The sequence below is a fragment of the Brachionichthys hirsutus genome, unplaced genomic scaffold (genome assembly GCF_040956055.1).
Source record: "Brachionichthys hirsutus isolate HB-005 unplaced genomic scaffold, CSIRO-AGI_Bhir_v1 contig_202, whole genome shotgun sequence".
NCBI classification, from domain to species: Eukaryota; Metazoa; Chordata; class Actinopteri; order Lophiiformes; family Brachionichthyidae; genus Brachionichthys; species Brachionichthys hirsutus.
Genome location: NW_027180319.1, coordinates 38,051 through 63,142, shown reverse-complemented (window position 1 = coordinate 63,142; position 25,092 = coordinate 38,051). Strand labels below are relative to the sequence as shown.

Genomic DNA, 25,092 nt, shown 5'->3' with positions numbered 1-25,092 from the left:
GAAAAGTCATCTTATATCAGGCAGGAGAAAGTGAAGCAATGCATAAAATAAGATTTAAGACACGGGGATGTCTTTCTAGTCTCCACAAAGGAGACGGAGGACATTTTCAGCTGATGACAGTAATGGTGAGGAGGGGGTCATTCAGAAGGCTTTAAAGTGCAGCGCAGGGCCTGCAGGGACCACAATGCACTGTGAGTTGATAAGTCCCAATGACTTTCTTCAAGTAAGTATCCAGTCGCTGAAGAATCAGTGTTTCTAATTTTTTTAATCAACATTCAATCAAGCTGCTTTTGTCATAATCATTACTTAGAATGTTCTGGGAAAAACTATCCTTCAGTTCACAAAGATTTTAATAACTAATAGTGAAAATCCACTGAGTGAGGATGCGTTAGGGTTCCTGTGATGGACTCTCGGAGGTGCTGAGGCAAGCTATGTCCACGATTGTGTGTCTCTAAGGGTGAACCTCCGCTCCTCTTCACTTGGTCTCAGAGAGCTTTGCAAGGCTGACTTGGCGGAAGGCTGCTCGGTCTCTCATCTCCAGCACACAGTCCCTCACCATCTCTGCAAACATGGAGGGCCACAACCTGTGGAGAGCCTCACCCTTCAGATTGGTGTCTGATGCCCTTTGGACCAGCTCCTGGAGGTACTGCTCCATCATGGCGGCTTGCTCTGAGGACTCCACAGTGCCCTCCTGTGAGGAAAGGACAAGCATTTAATTCATGTTGTCATAAATGCATGATGGTGGGGCACAGTGGGAAGGAAATCACCGGAGATGAACGCTTTGATTGTCAATCAGTCTCATGAGTTTGAAGTGTTTATGATCACAGCAGCAGAACATACAGTCGTTTGGAGTCTGGCATGTGTTTAGATAGAAACATGGGAGTGATGAACAATCTTCTTGCACTCTTTCACTAAAGCCCACAGCTGGAGAATGAGGCATATTGTGTGTCTGCAGCGCAGTTTGCTCCATTTATCACGGTAAAAATGTTCAACATGGTTGATTGCTGAGTCAGTAATGTTTTTGTGCAACAGTAGCAGCCCAGAAAATATACAGTACCTGAAATATGAGACAATATCTGTTTCAAAATGACACTAGTAAATTTGACAATATTATAAGTTGTCTTAAAAAGACGAGTACAGTAACAACATTCTGGATCCGATCCAGATGAAATTCGGTAGTGAGATAGAGGTCCCCACCCTACATGACTGTCAAATTCCATAAAGATCAGTCATTAATCAACCGAACAAGGAACAAATTTGAAGCTCCATTGACTACAATGTTACCAAAACTTTCAAACGGATCCATAATCCAGGATCGTTTCACCAAAATGTAATCACCTGATCCTGGTAACATTCCCAACATCTCCTGAAAATGTAATGAAGATCCGTCCAGAACCTTTTGAGTCATCTTGCTAACAGACGGAGGGACAGAAAAACTAACGCCGGTGATTACATAACCTCGGCGGAGGTAATAAATGACCTCAGGGCTCTCGGCGCTGCCTCTGCTGGGGTAGTTGAACAGAGCTCTGCTCAAGCCTTCTCCCAAGAGTTTCCCGTTGTCTCTGAGCTCTTCTGGACTCAACCCAGCCCGCCGGCCACGCCCATCCAACAAGAATTGCAGCTGGCGTTTTCTTCAGGGCGAAGAGAGACAAGAGTGAATTAGACAGTGAGTGAAGAGACACACACACCTGGAGAAACACGGTAAGGAAACAAAAGCGTGTTCTTTTGTCCATCAGAAACAAGCTCTCACTTCAGGACGGCTAAATTGATCTGCGAAGAAATAATCCAGCTTGTCCAATAAACCAGGAATGTCCAAAAATTACCTGCTCAAACTAAAGTTAATGGAAAGTCACGTGAACTTTCTTAACCTAAACAGCATATGTGGAGCTTCACGGTCAAATTTGTACGTGTTTGACCGTACAAGTTCCTCTCTTGATGTTTCATCGTTGGTTGAATACCAAAGCAATACAGAGTTCTAATTTAGCTGTGCTCATGTGGCCGTTTGAGCTTGTGTGCTCACTTCAGACATCTTTTCAAATCAAACTGGGATCTCAGAGATTTTGGGGACTTGGATTAAGCCGTATAATTTCAGCAGAGTAATTTTATATTTGGTTTCTCTCTTCTTTTGTTATGAATTGTCGTACCTGCTGTCTTCATTTTTTATAGAGACTGCTGCAACTACCTTTTCTTGTAAACTAAGAAATTAAACTTGACTTTGAGCGAATAGAAAATCAGCAAACTTTTAATTACGGGGTCACTGGTCTCTGAAGAAAACCATCAGTGCTGCCAGCAGTCAGTGTCAGTGCAAACGGAAATGTAAGTGTTGTCATTTTACTCTAATCATTCAGCAGCAGGATGCGCACACTCACAAAAACAAGACTTTAAAAGTGATGCAAACTACTTCGAACATTCCTCTCTGCCGAATCTAATATGAAGCACTAAGCACTGACAAGTTCTACAAGTCCAAGCCTCGGGATACTGAAAAGGTGTTACCAGAGGCTGGAGGCAAACATTCCATATAGGGTAAAATAGTTTGTAACAAGCATGTGACCATGTGAACGTGTGATTGATTGCGTGTGTGCGTGCAGGCGCGTGTGTGTGTCAACCATATGCCATGCATATATAACCGAGCGTAGAATAGCAAACATGCAGGGGGCAACATATCAGCAGTGAAACCGCCACTCCTATACGCTGCCCTGCGTGCTCCAGCCATCTTTGGCTGCAAGTATATCTGTCAATAGCTGACTGGACCTTGACCCAAATGAACATGAACCAAACTGGGCATCTGGAACACGTAGAGGCATTCATTAAGTCGAACCATGTGGAGGCGATTTAAAGGGGCTCTAAGCAGGACTTTCAGGAAGGAGGAGACGGAGTGGATGGAGGAGACATGCAAAGACACGAAGGAGCGAGAGGCTGAGCATCAGCAGTGGGAGAGAACGTCACGAAAACATGTCGAATCGTAATGGTTTTTACATCGTGTGCTGTTTTTTATATACCGGTATATATATTTATGTATACAGACAGAGAGAGAGAGAGAGAGGTAGTTTTATTTCACCCATGCTTCATTTGAAGTGTCTTTTCTAAAAGGAAATGATGGAAATAAATACTTGTCTTGCAAAAAACCTTTGAATTCATCAGGTGGAATATTTCTGTTTCATGAGAAAAAGAGGTGCAATAAATAAGGTGCGTAGTACATGAATGTTACCATCAGTATCATGATGCCATGAGAAAAAGGATGATTTGTGTATCTATAACAGATTTAATCGTTTAATAGCGCATAAACATCCCATGGGAAATGAACACTTATCAGGAGGTTGTAACACCACTTGGAACACTGGAGTTCATTTTGCAATGTGTGTTTGCACTGAAAGATAACATGATATTTTTATAAACACATGGCCAGTTACATTTATTTATGGGTCCAATGCAATATTTGTGCTTCATAAGAGACAAGGTGTTATTGAAAAAAGAGCTTTTAAGAGTTCAAAAGAGTTCTACAATAAAAGGGTTCGACCTTCAAGAGCTCAGGGTCAAAGAATTCTGTGAGGCTGAATGAAATCATGCTTTTCATGGATTAGACCTCAGCTCTGACATCATTTATTATAATAGAGGGGCAACGATTCTGCCTGCAGATAACAGTGATTCGGATTTAAATACTAATCCAAAATTATTCGACCTCAGACTGTAAATGTACAAACAGGGGCCGTCTGCAACCAAGAGCGTTTATTCCTGAAACTTCCAAACAGAATGCCTCTGTAATTTCCCTAATTATACTCATTAAATGAAAGTTGCTTTAAGCTACATGTTTAGCATTTTCCTGAGCCAGTCAGATGATTCGATTTGGCAATGTTCCAGTAGTTGGGAGAGTTAATACACAGAGCCATAGAAACTATTTCTGTGCGTGACAAAGTCAAAATATTTTTGCCTTGGGAGGATTTTTTTTTTTTTTGTTAACCAAGAGTGACATACTTCAAGGGCTTTTGGCTCAGGAGAGAGAAGAATGTTTGCGTGTTTGTGCCAAGTACCCACCCTTAACCTGAGACAGCGTCTAATTCCCCTGGCTCCTCGGTGCCAGGCTCCGTCTCGTTGCTTTGCACACATTTCAGGACGCATAAGCATAAATGTTTACACTGGTGCACGTGCACATGCACAAACACGTGCAGTAGCTCGCAAGCTGTAAGTCTTGTGCATTTGAGACGCCACACATCCTTGGCATATCAAAAGGAACAACTCGCGTTATCCAGGACAGAGCCCGTGCTTATTAAACTGGAGTTACTGTTGTATCGTGGGTTAGTGTCTGAGATCCAGTTCTTACCTGGACTCCTCTAACAGCAGGAGGAGCCGACAACGTGGCGTTTCAGTGGCTGCTATATGACCTAGTGTCCCAAACACACGCTCGGCAGCAATCACATCATTCATGGTCACCTGAGGTTGGCACACAAAGGAGAAACACAGCTAAAGTGTGATTGTCTGCCACCGTGCTGCCCGAAATCACAGCTCCTAAATAGTCAAGCTTTGCAAAAACCATCAACTTGGAAATCTGTCAAGTAGGTTTCCCATAAATCTACAAACTAACTAATGAAACAAAATGAATGAAAACCTAACCAGCTCAGCAGAAGAAGTCATTCACAGAATTCCCTATACTCACACATGAAATGGATCTTGCACCTTCGGCAGGAGATGTGACATTTACACAGAAGGAGGGCTACATTAGAAACTCAGCTGGTCCTCACCTCCTGACCATTTATCCTCTGCAGATTGAAGTGGTGGAGGCGATAGATGACAAATGAGCGCCAAAGAGCCAGACTGACCACCGGATTGCCCTCTGGATGAATGGTCAGCTGGTCAAGGCGTCTCACCTGAGCCAGCGCCGCCAGCTGGGGCAGACGGCTGATGTTGGATTCTAAGAAGATCAGGTGCTGAGGAAAGAGTACCAAAGTGGTGGAACTTTATGATTGCCAAATTATTCACTAATTAATTAATTTCCCTAGGAGGAATGTATTAAAAGCATAGATTTATTTCTGGATTAGGACTACACAGTGATTATGGCTCATTGTATGAAGGTAGAAGCGGATGCAAAGGAAGAGTATTGAGAGGCCACATATCCACTAACTAGGGTCTCAAAAGAACTCTCATCATCATCGCATCACGTCACAAATTTGTCAGCATTGAAAAAATAGAAAAAGGTAAATTCAAATGTATTTTTGTTTCCAATGATACATATTGTGTTAACATCCCTCCCATGACTCATCATGGTATCTGGTTCGTTCTCTCACCGATAGATTGGGGAACTTGACCCTTATTCGCGGCAGTGTTGGTACAATGGCGTCATAATTGATGTAGCGGAAGGCTATCACACAAACAGCAGCAGCAGTCTGAACTCCCCAGCCCCTCTCCAGGGCCTCCAGGGCACCGAGTCCAAACAGACGCAGGGTGTCTCCGTCCAGCTCTGCCAGGTGACTGTCAGAGAGGGACAAGCTCTGAACACTGCTGCTCCCTGTCTCCACAAGTCTGAAATATACAAACACAAGAACACAAAACAGTTGCTAATCACTTCTGATTTTGCTGAGGTAACCTCAGTACAGAACACACAATGTCTGGTCTTCTGGCTCCCAAACATTTTCACTTGAAGGACCCTTCAACTTACATAAATTAGACTGAAGACCCCATTTTGGTTCCAGGTCCCCCATCTGATTTGAATATTGATTTTACTACAGAAAGTGAATGAAACCCATTACCCCAATATTGAGTCATTGTGTTGGAATTAGTGAAGATAAATGACCCTTGGTTTTGTTGGGAACATTTTTTGTTTGTTCACAAGAACATAATGAGAATATTAATAAAGGAGGCACCAGGCAATTTCTATTTCATCATCATTTAATTTGTAGATTATGTTCTCAATTTATCCTGCTCATTTAAGATTTTCATTGTCCCAACCGCTTAATCTGTTATCGGGTCGCGGGCCAAGCTGGAGCCAATCCCAGCAGTCAATGGGCGAGAGGCAGGGGACACCCTGGACAAGCCGCCAGTTCATCGCAGGGCAACACAGAGACAGACAATCAGCCACACTCACACTCACACCTACGGACGAACCTGCAACCATTTTGCTGTGAGGCAACAGTGCTTACCACTGCGCCACCGAGCCGCCTCGTCATTTAAGATTTTGAAATGTCAAATTATTTCCCCCCTCAACAACAATCCAAAAATCAAAGATATTTAATTTACTATCACAAAAACACAAATAGCAGCAGATCATCCTGACCTCTGAGATGAAAGCGACTTGAGTACTTTGGTTTCAAGGAATAGTTTTGAGAAGGGCATTGACAGACGGGAAAATGACTAACACCGCGGCCGGATTCCAGTAATGGGTGCAAATCCCAAAGCAGCTATTATTTATTACATAACCATTAAAATATGGGTGTGCACTTCCAAATAATGAAATGTGGATTCAAAGAGAATGAGCATTGAACGACAGCTGGTAACAAGCGACATGCACGGCAACGGACGCCGCGGTGCCAGACGCTGGAGGGCTGTGTAATTCTGAGGATGCGCCACACCTAAGAGATATCTGATAGGCAGAGGTGGTGAAATCAGGACGAGTTACAGAGCGATGGAAGAATGGGAGCAAAACATGTTTTTGTGTAAAGAGAGTGACTTCTGTGCATCTGGAAGTGTGCCTCTGCACTGTGTCACATAATGTTCCCTCTGAACCGCTGATGAAAAGCTGACAGGTGGCCTGAATCCTCATCTGGCGTGAACCCAGCAGCTACGAACAGAGGTGAACACGACACAGAACAAGGAATGCATTACAAATACCTGGATCCTGCTCTGGTCTACGAGGACCTGAATGTAATACCATCAGAGCGATGCTTCTCAAATCATACAAAACGAATCTGACGTCTCTCAACAACCGACAAAGACGTGGCTAGGAGGTCACGCAGTGTGACGTCATCATTCTATGAGCATTTCAACATTTCACTGTGTCAAAAATGGAAAACAATGGTTTTAGTGGCTGTTGCTGGTGTGGTGGAGACGATAGGCCCACTGTGGCGTGGGTTTCTGTAGTGTGGGGTAGTTTTAGATTTCAGGTTAAAGTCAAGGAACAACATCTGAAGAAAAATCAAACACCACCTGTTCTGGTTCCAGCACAGCTCTCGTGTTGAGATGAATGGATGCATGGAAGTGCAAAGGCCTTCCCCATCTCCCCACATGATGACAAACTCTATATTGAGTGTCTGAGTAATAACTGCCCCACCGCTGTGCACCCCTACTTCGACTATTTGTCAAAACAAATGAATTAAAATCAGTGTAATTCACACTAGAATGAACCTGATACTGCCTCACAGCCGCGCGTTGGTCGGGAAACAGACTTTTTCCCATGACTTTCTGTGCAAACACATTTACACATCCAGCATTCACTTGGACCTCATTCTAATGTGTAACAATATGTGCATGTGTTGTTGTTTTTATTAACTGAGTAATAATCTTTGGGGCACACAAACTTTCACAAATATTATTTAGAAATATTAGTAGAAAAACACTGTTTCACATTATTTTGCATTCCTTTCTTATTTTTTCTAGCCAAACTCTGACATCTTTGAAGGTGTGATCTAAAGATTCAAGCAATAAGCAGTGATAATAAAAAATGGAACGGAAAGTTTATGTGTTCGTAAGTTTTCATCCAGCTTTTCGGAGAATTTTTATAAATTGAAATGAACACAATTTCTCTATTAGCAACTGAAGTTGTGGTTTTCTCACGTTGTGTAGTCCACAGCAGACTTGGAATTAAAATTTGTTCCTAAAAAACAAAACCAAAAAAACACACAAGCACACATGGATCAAATGGTTGCCCTGCTCCAGGTTGCCACTGAGCACATCCAGATGTGATGATGTGCCAGGTTCAGGTCCTGACCTCAATGGAAGACAAATAATCTGTTGATCTTCTGGAGTAACAGGATTATGGATGTCTCTTCAGGGTGCAAAAGAATAAAGCTCCTCCTGCTGTGTTACCATTTTCTAGGAATCCACACCCCCAACGACCTAATAAGTGATGTCATACACAAGTGAGGAAAGTCTGTTGATTCAGAGGCCTTAAAAACAGAGCCAGAATGATCCATCAACTTCATGTAACGTTCAGCCCATAGATTAAAGAAAACTTTGAGCCATCAGCCTAAAACGTACTTTCAAGCATCGGAGGCTCAACACAACAAAGATACACACGTGATGCAGAGACAGACACTTTTAAACCATGCTACTTGTGTAGGTTATGTATGTTGGATTGATGAACTGATAATAAGTCTTGTCAAGGGAAGTTATCATCATTGCAAGACTGTGCTTTGGGCCTATTTTCAGATTCTAATGCAGGAAGGAAAAGCTGTCTTTCAAATATGTAATAACCGTCTGACACAGCCCCAACTTTCCCTTGAACCTCCCTCTCATAACTCATTCAGAAATGGATGTGTGAAATGGACAGCATATCAGTCTTCTGCTCACATTAGACTGAGCAGACTGCTAATTTAGAGCATTTTAAACATCACATCGTCACATGTGCAGTGACTGTTTTCAGACATCTCCGACATGCATAGACTGATTTTAGCAGAGAGCTCAGAGGAAGCCAAGCCCGAGACAGCCTGAGAGTAAGTAGCAGGGTCCCTTTTGTTTCAGTAAGTCTGGTTAGATGCAGCAGGTGTTCAGATCAGATCTGCAACTGGGGTGCTCTCTCCATATATTACCAGCTTTATTTGGAGCAACCTGTGCACAGTTCAAGTTGTATTTACAGTGTCTTTGTCATCTACAAGAAAATGGATAGATGGATGGAGTCGGTGTCTATTTGAAACGTTACGACGCCACACAGTAAATGGGAGAGTGTGTGTGCATGCACATGCATTTGTATCTTACTTGGGCTCCCGTGGGCTGTTTGGGCGGCTGTTGGTGCGGAGTCTGCTCTCCGTTCCTCCTGATGGTCGCTCTGGCCCTGAACCTGGGCTTATCCGTCTGATTAAAATGCAAATGTAAAAAACTCACCAGAAGCTCAGAAACAATCTCAGGTTGCCCTGCTAGTATGTTAATATTTGCTCATTATCACTGAATACAAGGTTGATAGACATACGAGTATATTATTTTTGTATATTGTTATTTTGTAAGGACTGTATAAAACAATTCATCCTGACAGAGAGAGCCAACACCCGTTGAGATCATTCACTGAAAACCACAAACTTCTGCCCAGTGGCACCGTGGAAAATTAAAAATAAAGCGTCAGCTTATGTGTTTATCATTAATTCACCAATCAGGAGCATTAGTCGTGTCATGGTTCTTTAAATGACATTTATAATCATTTCCCTTTTAATCATTCTCAATATATCCATGTATAATCTTAAAGTGTGTGACAATCTTATATCTGATATATGTTGACTAGACTGAAATAGTAATCGCGCTTGTATTGTGTGAAAGAGCTATCTGCTCAAGGTTGGAGTCTTCATGTCTGTGTGATTTACGCATGTTCACATTCTTATCTGCTAATAAAACCAGCTGGGAGAGAACTGTTTCTCTGAGAATCGAGGGCGCAGCGAGAGAGAAGCTTCCATTCTCCCTTGCATGAAATAAATAACACTAGTCTCGTTTCTTGCCGCAAGTCAAGTAAATGTTATTGGTGCTGAATCTTTGGTGGCTCTGAATTGCTCTCTTTTACAGTGTCACGAACCTGACACAAAGTCTGCAGAATTCACCATCTCAGGCACCTGTTATAGACCGTGTTTCTATAATTGGTCTAGTGTATTTAAACTATCCAGGACTAAACCATACCAAGAAAAACCACTCAGCAAAAAACATAACTCACTCTGGATAAAACAGGTCACAGATATCTGTGGCATTTTATCACAAAGTGATTCTTTTTTTTGCAGAAATGTACCGGTAATGTAATTGTACCTGGGTTCATCTGGGGAAGGCTCCTGTGCCAGACCATTGGTCTGCGGGGGGCTGTGGGCGGGACTGTTCTCTGGACTAACATCCTCTTTAGCACCATTTGTTGGTGGCGGCTCCAGACAGGCCCGGACACCTTCCCACTGCTGAGCTGCATTACGGATGGCGAGGCGCCTCTTCTCCTGGATGAACGCAATGCGCGTGCACACACACACACACACACACACACACTGCTTATTAGCTTTGCTGGCAGATGTTACACTTTAAAGTTAGATCTCAAACTGTATATGTGTTGGTCCAAATGATTTGCTTCTGTTACTGGTTCATTTTGATTTACTCTTCACTCATAGCAAAAGTAATATAATCCCTACCCTGCAAGGGAAAGGATTTTACTCTTTTATCTATTTATGTTTTTCTGGCCTAGCTGTTTCAATTTCTCTACCCTGCAGCGAACAGGATTATTGATCTTTCAAGGTGTAGTTTCGTCATCCCTACCCTCCAAATGAAAATATTTCTATTTTTCCAATGGGCTTTTATTTGCTGGTCTGGTTGTAGTTCTGATATACCTAGTTTTGAATGTGCCACTCCCTGACCGAGGAGTGAGTCAGTCCTAATTCATAGTGAAACAAACACTTGGCTGGATCATTCAATGTACAGTAATATTTCTACACACTAAGGATTAACAGGAGCAAGGTTACTGAGAGGCAATGTCTGAGCAAGAGCAACTACACACACACACAAACACACACACATACATACTGATAGAGATATATTTAAAGTGTTGAAAGTCCAAAAACTGTATTTAATAGTGCAGTTGATGCATAAAACACTGTTACATTAGAGATGACCTATCGTCACTTTTACATTTCAGCAATATGCAGTTCCATCCCGTACTCTGAAACTTTGAGTCGTTTTATCTTCATTCTGTCATGAGTAACTAACAATACGACTCCAAGTATCTGGAAATGGCTCCAGTACATTGAAGAGACACTTAAAAAGTTCATTTATTCTTTGAGATATGGACCATTTGCTATATAATTTAAGTCTGAATCCAGCAGACCAAATAAAGCAGGATGGAATCAGATTCGTGGTACCTTATGAATAGTCTGCTTGTGACTGTCCCTCTTCTTTTCTTCCTCTTTTCGAGCCTGTACACCAGCCATGCGCCGATCCTCGTCCTGAAAAGGATAGCGCGTGCAATCAGAGTGTCGCTCCATTCATGAGTTCTGAATTATTCAAGAGAGAGGGGAACCACAAAAGACGACATCAGGAAGCAAAATGTTTATGCAAGAATGGACCAATGTGGAGGATGGGAGGGATCGTCACACCAGCCAGCTGCGTCACAGGACTATCTGCCTGATTTTCAGTTTCAGATCAGCTGAGCCCAGTTGTTGGGAAAGCCAAAATCCCAGAATGCATTGCTGCCATACACAATCTGAGTGTGCCAGTTGAGAGCTGGGGGGGATATTCAGCCGTCTGTGAAAAAGCTAGCAGACGCAGCGCCTGTCTGATCAATAGATGCGAAGTGCCAGCCTCATAGCAATCAAGGCACTTATCTCAGCTCCAGGCGAGGCACGTTAAGATAGCAAACTTGTGTGTCACTATTTTAAAGGCATTTAACAAAAATAAATTCTCCTGTTGCATTAAAAGTAAATTGAGTGCAGTGGAAGTGAAAATACATTACATATTGCTTCTCTCAGAGAAAATATTTACTTATGATTCTTTGTACCATGAGATTTTGTTTTGTAAATAGTGGAATTACATATTTGAATTATCATTTTAATAATCATTAAAAACAATAATGACTATAGGGTAGCAATTAATATATGTATAAAAAAACATTTCCAATCTACTACATATGTCTTGTTTGATCTTCCCATTTTTTAGGTTTATAAATAATCCACTACTGGATCATACAGTATCAGAATCAGAAAGCTTTATTGTCATTAGGGATCAGTATAATCCTGATAAAACACAACAGCAATTTAGCCTCAAGAAAACAGTACGAGTATGTATCTATAGTTTCTGTATTATACTTATTAAACTTGTACTATCAAGTTTGCTACCAGCAATATCATGACACCATTTGAGAAGACGAAAATTGCAGTTCCAGGCTGACGTTTGCTGTCAAATCAAAAGTTTGCGTCGCTAACTAGTCAACAAGGATGAGGAAATAAACCCCCTCCCAGATTTCAAGACTGACAATTGCAAAATTTGGAGGCTTTTAATTTGCCCTGAGTATTGTGAAACTTGGGAAACATTTAAAAACCGCATGAGGATTAAAATTCAAGCAATATAATTACTATTGTTGTCTTCTGATGGTATGCTGCATTGTTTTGTTTTGTTTTCTAGTTGTTGTTTTTTTCAAACTCCCCACAGAATGTTCTGAGGGAAAGGTGTGTGGTACTTACAGATTCCTTAAAAGTACAAGCTCAGACCTGGGTGCTTTCTACTCGACAGCCACTCAAATGTATGTTGATATTTCATTGTGATTCTTTGCTTTCTTGCTGTGAAAATACAATGACTTCATGTCTATAGTTGAGAATAAACATTGCTTCATTAAGTCAGATGAGTGATATGTACTGTAAATACTTAGCGCTCTGGTTTATTCACTTTGCCTCATTGTGTACAAACGCAAGGACAGCGAATCCTGCACTGATGCCAGAACAAAGACAAAGCCTTGTCATAATGAATACAGTCCTGGAGACGCTGGCAGTGACTGATACCCGCTTTTTTCCAGATATGGAGCCATAAGATTTATCATCAGTCAAATTCATGTTGAGACAGCATCGCTCTCAAGAATCTACATGCACAGTGCAAAACAAAGGTCAAGACAGTGACAGTGAAAAGTCTGGCAGTGGTTTTGGCAATCAACTGAAGATGATTATCTAAAAATTTGACCAACAATACAGGCTTTTAAAAATTCCAAGGACACATAATAATTATTATTAAGGGCTACACTGCTTTAAATGTATGCATGGTGACATTCTACTCTGCTCATGTGATTTTCAGTACATTTGCACAGATAAGAATGAATATATGAATGGGCAATAAACTACATGTTAACTGTTGCAGCTACATTCAACAGAATGAGGTCAGGGGCCGGTGTTTCCTCTTGTTAACAACCCAGACACCTAGAAATGGACAAACAGTTCAGACTCACCGTGATGCGCTTCATGTCCAGCTGTCTCAGATGAAGCACACAGCGCAGGACGGCCTGCTTGTACCATGTCTCCAGGGCTACAGGATTCCCATCCAGGGTGAGCTCAGAAAGGGAGCGTGACCGTCCAAGGCAGGCTATCTGATCAAAACTAGACACAATGACAAGTATTTGGAACGAGATCCGACGTTAACGCTACAAAAACGCAGACATGTTTCTGAAAATAAAACAATGAACCCTGACACAGAAATGCAAGCCAAACAGGACAAAGTCCTGTATGTTTGAGGCCATGATTAAAAACTGGATTGATGGAATGCACCTGTGCTAAAAGAAGAATAACTGGTTATTTAGTGAGCATATTGGCAGCCTGACATTACTCAAGCTGCAATGAAGAGGGGGAAATCCCCAGCATTGCCGCCCTTATCACCCCGTGGGAAAGGAAGGCACAGTCACACCATGTAAGGTGGTACAGAGTGTTAAGAAGCTAATCTGAAATAATAACCACGATCAATTATTTGTTGTGAACGGTTTATGGTCCTGATCGCTGATAGATCTGTATGTAGGTCTGTTCCTTGAATAATCTTTTGGCAAACTGTTAAAGCAAAGTGCAAATGTTCAAAAGTCAAATTCAATTTGAGGTAGTCTCTGAAGAGAGCTATTAAATACGGAGTAATAAATCAGAGGTTAACTTTCTTACATGTCAAAAATTACAAAGGGCACAGCCGGACCTCTCGCCTACACAACATACATTAACCTGGGATTAGTAATAATCTGCTTGGTTTGCTATTAATTCTAATAAATCCATATACTTTGTGCCATTTCACACAATTGCTGATTTGATTTCACTGCGTCGGGCATAGTTATTGGATTCATATTCACTGTAGTCACAGGTTTATGCTGTTACTACAACTATGATGAAGTAAAAATGCACCAGTGCTTGGGTGTTGTTAAAGCTCCAACACGTGGTAAGTGGCACCATTGAAAAAAAATAGTCTGCTGTGTGTGCAGTGTTTTTCAAAATCATCTACCAGTAAAATTCCCACTTCTCAGTCTTTACTGGCTTAATATTAATTCTGTTTTGCATTGCTTTATAAAGTGTCTCACTTTAATTGGGCACGCTAAATAATAAAAAAAAACAGTATTTCGATGAATTAAATAAAAACAGCTAAGTTTAATGGGGAACCTTTTCACTCCACCTTTTCCTGTGCAAACGCCACTGCCTCACATAGATGAGTCTGTTTTGTTCTTCTACCTAGCAACAGAGCACAACTGTTCTCCTATCAGTTTAGAACAGTTTGGAATAATATGCACACCTGGGTTCCACTCTGGCAGGAGACCTTTTAATTTAATGTCATTCACAAAAACTCCCAAGGGAAACAATATGAATATGATGTAGAAAAAAAACACATATTATGGAAAGCTGAATGACCATATTGTACATAGAATAAAATGCCATTCTGCAAAGAGCCATGCGAGGAAAAACAATACAAACAGAATTTTCCTTAATGAGATTTAGGGCCATGTCTTTAACGTGATTCTCTCGGGGATCACATGACACGTCAGGTCAGATCAATCACAGCACAAGGTGACTGCAGGAAAGGAGACTAATGTACACCGATCCACCTCGATTCCTGCACACATTCCCCTTTTCCAGGAAATTACAAAATAATTTTAAAGTAGCCTTATTCACTGGGAAGGCTGCTAACAAGTTAGCTGTTTGACCTGGGCATAAAAAGAGCAAAAAAAAAAAAGACAGAAGATATTGGAAAAAGTGTTAACAGCAGGTTGTCATTTACTCGAAACACACCTGTCATTCATCATAAACACCTTTACCTAGCAATTCAGCTCTTAGATATACTCAACCTTTAAATCTGCCATTGATTTTCTCTCTACCTACTGTTGGCCTGCTTTTCTGTTGTCTGAACGACTTTAAAGTACTAATACTAAGAGCAGACCAGCTGCAAACAATAACACATCTAGGTTGTTGCGTAGGTTACAGAAACTGCCTACCACAGCAAACCTGTGTGTGGCTGTTAGTGTGTATACACTCCCTGCAGCTTGGTCAAGCAGTCCTGCCAAAAGACAAGGGAGGAGACTCATAACTGTCCGGCCAGAATCCCTGTGGGAAGGAGGGAGTTAAACGATACAGGCTCTTACCTGCTGATGTTGTTGCAGCTGAGAAAGAGGCGCTGCAAGCAGGGCAGGCGATCCACCTCGGTCTAGAAAGCAAAAGAGGGAGAGGGAGGAGAGAGTGATGGAGGGACGTGAAGAGGAGAAGGTGCTCGGGAAGAGGGCACTGCATCGTCACTGCCGTCAGAGCTCAGTATCCCTCTCCATTCCCTCAGTCACCTTGCAGCTCTCAGCTTCCCCATCCACCCTGCGCATGATGCACACACATAGATGCACGCGCACATGCACGCACACACAAACATAGCATGCTGTCTTGTCTGCACATGGAGAGGAGGGGCAGGCGAGAGAGAGAGAGAGAGAGAGAAAGAGCATGAGGAGGAAAGGGGGAGGGGAGCGAGAGAGCAGAGTGGACTGCGCTAATGCAGGCATCCCCTGCTGTAAGAGGCAAACTCAGTACACTGGAATACACAGAGTCACTATCACAGAAACACACACACACACACACACAGCGAGACAGTCTAGCTCATGACACAACGCTAACCAGGATAATATGCATGCTACATGCGTCATCATACCAGCTAACCATCAGAATCAGGGAGGGGTGTGGTGAGGAGTAGCATCTGGTCACCACGCAAGCCGGAGAAGATTCCCACAGGCAAAGGGCATGCCATAACCAGGACAACGTAAGCTAAACAGATGGGATAAATCCATGCTCTGCGGTGCCAAGATCGGTGCCGTGGTGATTTGTACGTGTGTGCATGGCTGGCTGGTGCTGAACCAGTTGTGAGAACAGAGGGCATTCCCAGCTGCAGTGTGAATGAGCTGCATCAGCGTCTGCCTATATCAGCCACCTCTAGAACTGTCAGCATCCTCCAATCAAATGTGAGATCAGCCTGGCATTGTGGCAGCTTTAAAGCCTCTACAGAGAAATTATCTCACCTTTTAGAACATTTCTACAACCTTTTTAATCATTCCATTGACTAAATGTTCATCAGCAGCGATGCTAGAATGCACTTTCATTGGTTTGTACCATTTCCTGTGTGGTTGTTGTGTTAAAGTATTGGAATTAATATAATGACACCTTTAGCTCACGATACAGAATGGTCTTACTTTCCATATCTTTCCATGTATGAGGTTGTATTTATTATCCTTATCTTGTCAGACTAGACATTTAACGCAACCATGCTCACCTCTGATGCATATGCAAATATCTAACAGGTCAATAATAACTACAATTATTTTTCAAAAATGGAAAAAACATAGCTGGGATATCTCTGAAGTATGTTTGGTGACCCATTTTATAATTTTTTTTAGACACTATTATTTTTCATTAAAGTGAAGGGACATCCCAGAGAGAGAGAGAGATGTGGCTACTCGTGTGAGTAAATATAACATTGAGAATCAAGTCAAATTCAGATGTTTAGATATGAAATATGCCACTAAAAATAGAGTAATTAATGTATTAAAATACCACCTACATCAAGACTCAGAGTCTTAGCTGTAATGTTTTACATGTCAGCAGGAGGTGTATGCTCTCTTTAGATAGGAAAAACAGCAAGTCATGCTACTGCTAGCTGAAGCTGACCCTCCACCACACTCCCTGCCCCCGCATTGATGCTGGTGATGCAGCAGCCGAGACTAAATATAGCAGCCACGTCTCAGACACAATGATGTCATCGCTGAGCTGATGTGCTGCATAACAATGGCCCACTAATATGGTCTCTTTCAGAAAAAGCTGTTTGATCCGAACCAATGAGCTGGCAGGATCTGATGTGGGGGTGGGTCCAGTTGTAATACTGTGAATGCTGGTATTTATGTGTCTGTGTAACTTCACCTCTTCATCACGACTCCACCCTCTTCTCACTGACAGCTTTCGTGTCTTAACTGTTCACACCCATTTTGAGCTCTGACAGGCATTTCTTTCCAAACACAGAGCTTCCACTCATCGCCACTGTTTCTAATGGGTGCATATTACACCCCATAAGAGCGTGATAGCTGCTCAAACACACAGGTACACGTGGAAGCTGAGAGCTTCTTTTAAATGTAAGCTGGTGTGGTTTGTGGCTGCTCTTTGTGAGTTGTGAGCTTAGCTGACACACTCGGGTATTGTGTACTACAATAGCAGACGCCGTGCATCATGTCGAGACTACGATCTGGTGTTAGGTAGGCTGCTCTGTGTTGATATTGCACAGTACGGAGATCACTCATCAATCAACAGTTTGGATTCTCAATTGCAAAAATAATTTTGCTTCATAAAAAGTTTTCCATGGTCTTTGCTCTACAGAAAAATTCACCCCAGAGCTGTTTAAATGGATTCAGGACACACACACACACACACACACACACACACGCACGCACACACACAATGAAAATGAGTAGACAATCCAGTTGGAAATTATCCTGCTAATCTATTAAGACAGTTTGCCTCTGAGTGCTGTTCTTTGCTTTGCCTGCTCATGCTGACTAGCCAGCTCCTAAACACGCCTCTACTAATCACTTTTTCTTCTGCTAAAATTGTTTTTATTGCAGCAGTTAGAACTGCCACAGGACTTCTTAAGGTGAAGACCCAACTGAGTACAATTGTTACTCACTGAATCACACCCATGTTTTAGAATACTGCGTTGTAAGCATCAGATCATTAAAATGTAATACAGTCAGGTAGGATAGGCTGTGGCAAAGCATCCACTTTAAAGAACATTGATGGTTCGATCCCACGAGATCAATATGTCAAAGTGTTCTTGAACAAATACTGAACCCCAAATTGCTCCCAGTGGCTATTCCGTTGATGCAGCAGAGGAGCACGATGAGCAGGTGATGAGCGTGGTTGTTCCTGCCAATATCGCATGAATATGTGTGTGCCTGAGTGAATGATGGTTTGTCTTGTAAAGCACTTTGAGTGATTGATTAGAGGAGAAGGGGCTATAAAATACATACCACAGAATTGAAAGAGTGGCAAAACAACAGCACTGAACAAGAAAATAATCAAATAGTTTAACAAAAAAAAAAAAAAAAAAACATGCTTAAATACGATTTGTGTTTGTGTCTTCCAAATGTGAGCCAACATTTTTCCAAAATAACAGTTGAAAGATAAAACATGCATATGAATGGATGACTCGGGATACCGTGTACTTTTTTTGTAACTTTTCATCTGCCTCGAATGAAAGGAAATACCTGGACACCTGGAGGATGGTTATGTACTCTGAGCACGATATAAGCACTTGGCAGGAAACGCCATTAATGACAGAGCGACCAAAGAATCTGCTGAGGGTAAGTATTTTTCCTAAACTGTGTATCAAAAAGCATCCCATAATTAGGACTGGATGTGGTTTCTTGAATTTGAGTGATTGGAAGAGTTATCGTCACACAATGTTGGATCTTTGCTTGCATTTTCTACCCTAAAAGGCAGGAAATCGCTCAGGGGATTTGCATCAAATGAAGGGACCTGTTTTGGCATGCACTGTTCCATTTATCAGACTAAAACTATAGAACCCAAAGGGAGTGGATACACGTGTTCAGAATATCCAGTTTCTCTCTTATTGTACCAGAAGGTTGGTGGAAGGTTGTTGGTAATGAACTTCATTTCTGCATGTAACAGCATCTAGATACATTTCACCACAGACTGACAGATCCTATTAATTTTATTTCATTTTAATGAAGTGAAGATGAAGCATGGTATTACTGGACATCTTATTTGTCATGCTCTATATGTCCAATTTGCATTCATGAAAGGAAGTAAGAAACAGAGTTGGTGCATTTCACTTTACATGAGGTCCAATGAAGTCCAACGAATGGTTACCATGCATTGCATTGAGTATTACAATGTACTTTGTTTGTTTATGTTGTTGTTGACTTTTATTTGCTTGTATATATATATGCCTATTTTTCCTCATACTTATATATATACTGTATATTAGTAGTCCTTAACCTTTTTTTGCTCTTACCCCTGAGGTGTATTCCTGTGACATGTACCCTGAGAGTACAAACACATATACACGTACAGTAGAAAAAGGCAACTTCCTAGTATCTGGGAAGATCTGGGATGAGGCTGCTCACCACCAGAGAGATGCAGTTGTGTCGTAGATGGAGTTCAGTCAGAACGTCGAGGCCCTGAAGATTTTCCACACTGGAGATCCTGTTTCCTGCCAGGTTCAACACTTGCAGCTCACTCAGGTGGGACACATTTTCTATCCTGCAGATCTGTATGAATGCACGACGAGGCAAAGATGACAGAAAACACAGAAATCTGAATTAAGTGAAACTGTTATATAGGTACCGGTAATAACATTTTAAATAGGATTAGAAGAACGTAACACCCTTGAAACTTCACGTTCAGTTTATGAGTTTATAGATTTAAGAATGCTTCAGCTTCACACGGCTAAATGTTTCTGGTGTACGAGACAGCCAATGTGCCCTGTTTTCTTTTCAAACCCTGAAGCTACACCTTTAGTTATATCAAAACATTACCATCTGTCAAATGTACGTCAGAGTAAAACAAAAAAAAACCTCAGTCATAAGCATCTTGAAAAGGATTGTCAATAGTTGTATTTTGCGTCATGGCTGATGTGCATAAACACACTCATCAGAACAAAGCAGGACAACGGTAACTAAAAAGATTAGAGAAGCAAGCGTTTGTTTGGTTTCCACCTCAGATATCAAGAAAATGCCAGAATACAAAGCAGTGAATGGATGGAAAACATCCACATTTTCAGTGAACCTCCCTGAATAAATCAAAGTGAGGAAACATCACTTTGTTCAAACAGGAAACACTCTTATTGGTTTTCACAATCACAGGCCCAGACTTGGATGTCCCAGAGCAAAGCAGGCATCGATATAATCAAACCTCTGTCAGCACACAGGCAGTTTCGCTCTTACCCTAAAGCAGGTTTTAGATGTTGCCATTAAAAATAATTGTGGATCTTGTGCTAAACACCATGACTTCCAGCGTATTAGGACGTTTTTCTTCTTCTTCTATAATGCGCTACACTATTCAGATGAACATTTTCTAAGCACATGTGTTGTAAAGGTATAAGAGTGAAAAATATGTCCACTATATCTGTTTGTAGAAGTGTGAATAAAAAGTAAAAGATATCTCTGAAGAGTTGAGACTGACGGTTAAGATGGACGGGTTGCATTGACTCAGCACAGAGGGATCACATCTTAGACATTTCAGTTGTGGTCTTTTATTGTCAAAGAAGATGACCCAAACACAGACAACCTCAAGTTATAGATGTTATTGATCTTATATAGTTCATTCTGAAGGGGAGTCTCTCTTCAACATTCAGCCCATCCCAGCGTGCTATACTTACCAATCACGATAGATTTAGTCATGTAAAATCAAATCATTATTTGATGGCTTGTGTGACGGGATTTCTACCACATACATAAAAAAAACCTGCCACTGTAACTGTAATACTTCTGCTTTGTTTTAAAGACCCTGTGGAATATTCTATGTGACCTCAGAGGATTCAAAGCAAGTTGCTCATGTGGAAAAGATCAGCATCTAACTACGACTGGTGATCCAATAATATCAGGTCACACTGTAGCCCCAACACTTAGTCAGTGGAGAAAAGTGAATTGGACGCACACTCCCAGAGAGAATATCTCGTTTTGAACAGTTCCTGTGAGCTGGAAATGAAACAACATCCTGTTACAGAAGTATGCGGATAAAGGGATATGTTGGGAGTGAAGTGAGCCTCCCTGCTAGAGGATGGGAGGAAGGCATGGTGACAATGATGTACTGCTTTTGATTAAAGCATGGACACACAGGATGGGGGGGACATGCAACTGTGACAAAACAACAACCTGACCAGGTTGTTGTTTTGCAATTGTGTTTTTGACTTTGCTCACTTCATCAGCATTGTGAACTTCACATTTAGGTGGTCTGGCCTTTGGAAAACGTGGACTAAATGCTATCAAATGGTTTCATAACATTTTGAAGTCAGTGAGTAAAAAGCAACCTGTGCTGGTCAGAAGAATAGATTTGTCATCTGCTCCTGAACAGACGCCTGCAAGTGGAGGCCCTGCAATCTGCTCTCCCCAAAGATGCTATTTGTTCATTCATCATTCAACATAAACATTACCTGCATTGTTAAAGACTAGAAAAGTAGTTAGGAATAGGAAGCACACGAAACGGGCAGAGCTTCAGGCAAGACAAGTATCTGCTGTCATACGATGTAAAACTAGAAAGCTTCAAAAAGCAAACAGGAAGTCTGCTAGCGTAAATAGAAGGCAATGTCAGAAAGGGAGCGAGTCTTACTGGGGCTCTGGGGGGACCATCTGGAGGGGTCGGTGACAAAATGGCAAAACATTTATTTGACCAAGGGAAGTGTTTCTACTCTCTTCCATTTCCAAAGGCGGCTAATATCCTCAAATGACGTCAGTTCATTTATTTGACTTTTGGAGGCTGGAATAAATAAATACAAAATTTAAACAAGAAGAAATTGAGGAACAGCATAATCTGCTACAGCTCACAGCCATTTCCAATGCTGAAAACAGAAACAGTTGCTGTAGTCTGTTAAATACATTATTCTAGGGTTGCTGGAAAAATGGATGTGGGAGTAGAGTAGACCCTTGGCAAGAGCTTGTGGGTTCTGATGGTTTCAATCCTCTGTTATCTAAGAGTACTTGATGCAAAGTTTTAATTGTTAAAACTCAGGGATCAAAATGTATGGCTGTAAAAATGTATTAATGCTATTAATAAAAGGCAAGACCTTTTATTGGAGTTACCGTTAGAGCTGTATTATGTACCAGTAAACTATTTTAGAGAGTAACAAGTGAACAACTTGAAAATAACATCTTCCCTCCAGCACCATTTGATACGCCAGTGAAGAACGATGAAGGTGCAGGAGGTGGAAGAGGGTCTTCTTTTAAACTTTGAAAATGATTATCTCTAGTCAAAGTATAAGCAACCAAATGTACAACACGCAGGCTGTGAGCAGGAAAACGGTTGAGGAACGGTACCTGATTGTCATGCAAATCCAAGATATTCAGTCTACAGACGCTTTCCAGGCAGCATATTTTACGGATTCTGAGAATTATCAAAAACAAGATGAAACAAATTACTTAATAAACAATTTATCACACTGTACCGCATGTCAATAATGAAGAACACATTCTGCCTCATCTTAAATGTGCTCCATAAAGCCACAATAAGAGTTCGGGAGGTTCACAGGAAAATTGTGACTTACGTATGACTATTGAATCGCCAAATAAAAATAAAAATAAAAATAAAAAATCCAAAGGAAAGCAGCACTTAAGTGAAATTTACTTATTGTTCAGGGCTGGCCATAAAAAAATGACATAAAACATCATCAAAGTATGAAAGGATACAGCCTTTTTTTATTATTATGTTAATGCAAAGCTAAATGTTGTGTTGTAAGGAACGCTAAACAATTCCCTGCTAGGAAAACACTAATCATGAAGCAGCAGCTAGTATGTAAAATGTATAATATTATATTAATATTAAACAAATTATGTCTTGAGTAAAAAGAATAGAAGCAACTCCACATCCGAATGTAGCCGATGGAATTGTCACAGAGATCTGAAAGTTTGTTGGAAGCACAGGATGCCTTCTAATGTCTAGACACTATCGCCTATCCTACTTGGTATAGTATCAGAAATGTAACTAGTACAATATTATCTGCGCAACGGTGGGAATTCAGACAAATCTGACATATTCAACCTGTTCTTCCCCAGCATGAGGATCCGAAGAGAGCCCAAAGTCTCAATGCCAGTCATTTCAGAAATGTTATTGTCAAACAAGTTCAGGAAACCAAGCTGATGCAGATGTGACAGATGCTGGATCGATGGTATTAGATTGTGCTGGAGGTTGAGAAACTGTAGTTCATCCATAATGCCCAGCTGGGGGCATTCCTCAAGACAGCGCCTGAAAAATTAAATGTGGCATAATTTAGCACTTATATTGGTAATAACAATTAAGGGTTGAATTTATGACATAACTAACATATTTCAACGTCAAGCTATGCAAAATATCCGATGGAAATTACTCGATTAGTAATTAGAGACACTGATTCCTTATTTCTGCCATGTGACCGGTGGAATGGATATTTCTTAGTCGTTGAAGACAGGAAAGTTTTTCTAAAGGGACAATGCTGCCCTCTAACGGTAACCTGAAGTATTACTATTCAAAAGTTATTTTGTTTTTTGAGAGATCCTTTAAAAGCCATAATGCACACACACAAATAAAATAAATAAAACAACGAGGCTTAGAGATAACAGAAAAAGCTGACTGATCCTGCATGAAAAGATGTACATAACAACCATGAGTCATGACATGCCAATCATATGTCCAGAATGCATAATTTATCTATACTAATAGATAAATGTTATATAAAATATATAAAATAAAATGAAAAATAATGAAACCAAAGGTACCTGTCCATGTCGATTCTTTGAAAACTGGAAGCATGTCTGTCAGATGGCAACTGAATGAAAGGAAACCCACGAACTGCCTTCCTGTAGCCGTACCCTCCTGAACCACCAGACATGGGAATTAGACAGTGTTTAAGTGGCACAACATTTCATAGTGGAACTGCAGTTTTATATATTGAAACTCTACCTCTGGAATAAACAAACTTTCCCAATTCCACAAAAGTGACATGACCCTTACCATCTGGCTTGGGCCGGTATAAGGAATTATGGTATTGGGTGATCCGGGTGCTGTCGGCCAGTCTTCTACATTTGTCTTGAGACTTTCTTGCAGCATGTGAAACCGCATCCAACCAACTTGTCGCTGCACCTGCTACTGGTCCTCGATTATTAGGAAAATATGGAGCTTCGCTGGAAAATGATGGGAACAGAGGTATCAGGGCAGGGCCTCTCTGGCTGCATGCATGTACCGGTAGTCTGATTTCTGCAGAGAGCATGGTAGAGTGAAAGAAAGTGTACAAATACTGTATTAGATTACTTATATACCTCATTGATACACTACTGAATCAGACAATAACCCCTTTGGTGCTAGTGGGTCTATGTGGAGGAGGTTGGATTACCTGAGATAGGATGATTAGGATTAATTGTTTGGATGATATTCATGTATTTTTCTTTCCCATCTTGAGAGGCAGTCTGTGGAGTGAAAAATATGAAACATTTTGAAATAAATATAACATTTACATTTTGAAGCAGTAAATGAAGAAGTCTAACAAACTGTCTTTAGGCGTCTCCTTCGTCCTTACCGTTCCCTGGGCGCCCTCTGGTAGGGATTTTCTATGATGCAATTTGTAGCCATTAACCTGCAACATAATTTAGGAATACATCACATATGCTTCACATAATGCACTGATCGCCTAACTTGTCTATACTAACTTAGCTAAACAATAAACTTTAAATGATCCATTTTTTTTAAAAAGAACATTTTTACTGAGCTAAAGGAAAAAAGGTTGCTCTAACTTGATTGCGTATTATGCTGCCAACCAATGGTAAACATTAGCTAAAAATGGTATTTACCATCGGGGTGAGAAACAGCAGTCTGTCGTCAACGCTGGTGTGTTTCTGAGCTCGCATCGTGTCGCTCTCAGTTTCTTCGTTAAAGTATGAGTTGAGATAAACCCGTGAAACCAACCATTAAAAATAGTAAAACAACAAATATCTGTAATAGACGTCACGAATATGTAAAAGAAATATCTTAACTCATTTGCCAGAAACTAGCTTCTATCTATAGAGTTTAGTTCGACCGGAGTGCAATAAAAAACGTAACACAAATATGGTTGCCATGGCGAAGACGAGTTGATTGGTCATTACCCGTGTCCCTTAAAAACAGTCCGTGTGGAAACCAAGGTGCGGCTGTGGTCCTAAAATGTGCGTTGTCTTTACTATGACCGCCTGAACTTTTTGTATTTAGCGGACTGCTTTCTTCTAGTTACCTC

The 25,092-nt window shown here is 41.1% G+C and overlaps 1 protein-coding gene across 1 annotated transcript; it reads right to left on the bottom strand.

The window, feature by feature from the left end:
- Window positions 1-475: 475 nt before the first annotated feature.
- On the bottom strand, window positions 476-24,730 carry LOC137912606 (leucine-rich repeat-containing protein 49-like). The gene is made up of 16 exons (XM_068756743.1): window positions 24,674-24,730; window positions 24,375-24,459; window positions 23,606-23,702; window positions 22,893-23,096; window positions 22,172-22,238; window positions 19,265-19,408; window positions 15,239-15,300; window positions 13,085-13,232; window positions 11,016-11,099; window positions 9,928-10,103; window positions 8,902-8,997; window positions 5,280-5,514; window positions 4,737-4,922; window positions 4,319-4,428; window positions 1,481-1,631; window positions 476-691 (listed from the first exon to the last, which is right to left on the bottom strand). The coding sequence occupies exons 1-16, from the start codon at window positions 24,728-24,730 to the stop codon at window positions 476-478; spliced, it is 2,118 nt and encodes a 705-aa protein (XP_068612844.1).
- Between the last annotated feature and the right edge of the window lie 362 nt (window positions 24,731-25,092).

Bases quoted from the DNA above. Each gene is read 5' to 3' on its own strand.
- LOC137912606 (XM_068756743.1), bottom strand. From the start codon at position 24,730: ATGCGAGCTCAGAAACACACCAGCGTTGACGACAGACTGCTGTTTCTC. The intron at 22,239-22,892 runs GTTGAATATGTC...GATAATTCTCAG, and splicing joins CTCATGCTGGGGAAGAACAG to AATCCGTAAAATATGCTGCC. The intron at 13,233-15,238 runs GTAAGAGCCTGT...CATTGTGTCTAG, and splicing joins AGCTGCAACAACATCAGCAG to TTTTGATCAGATAGCCTGCC.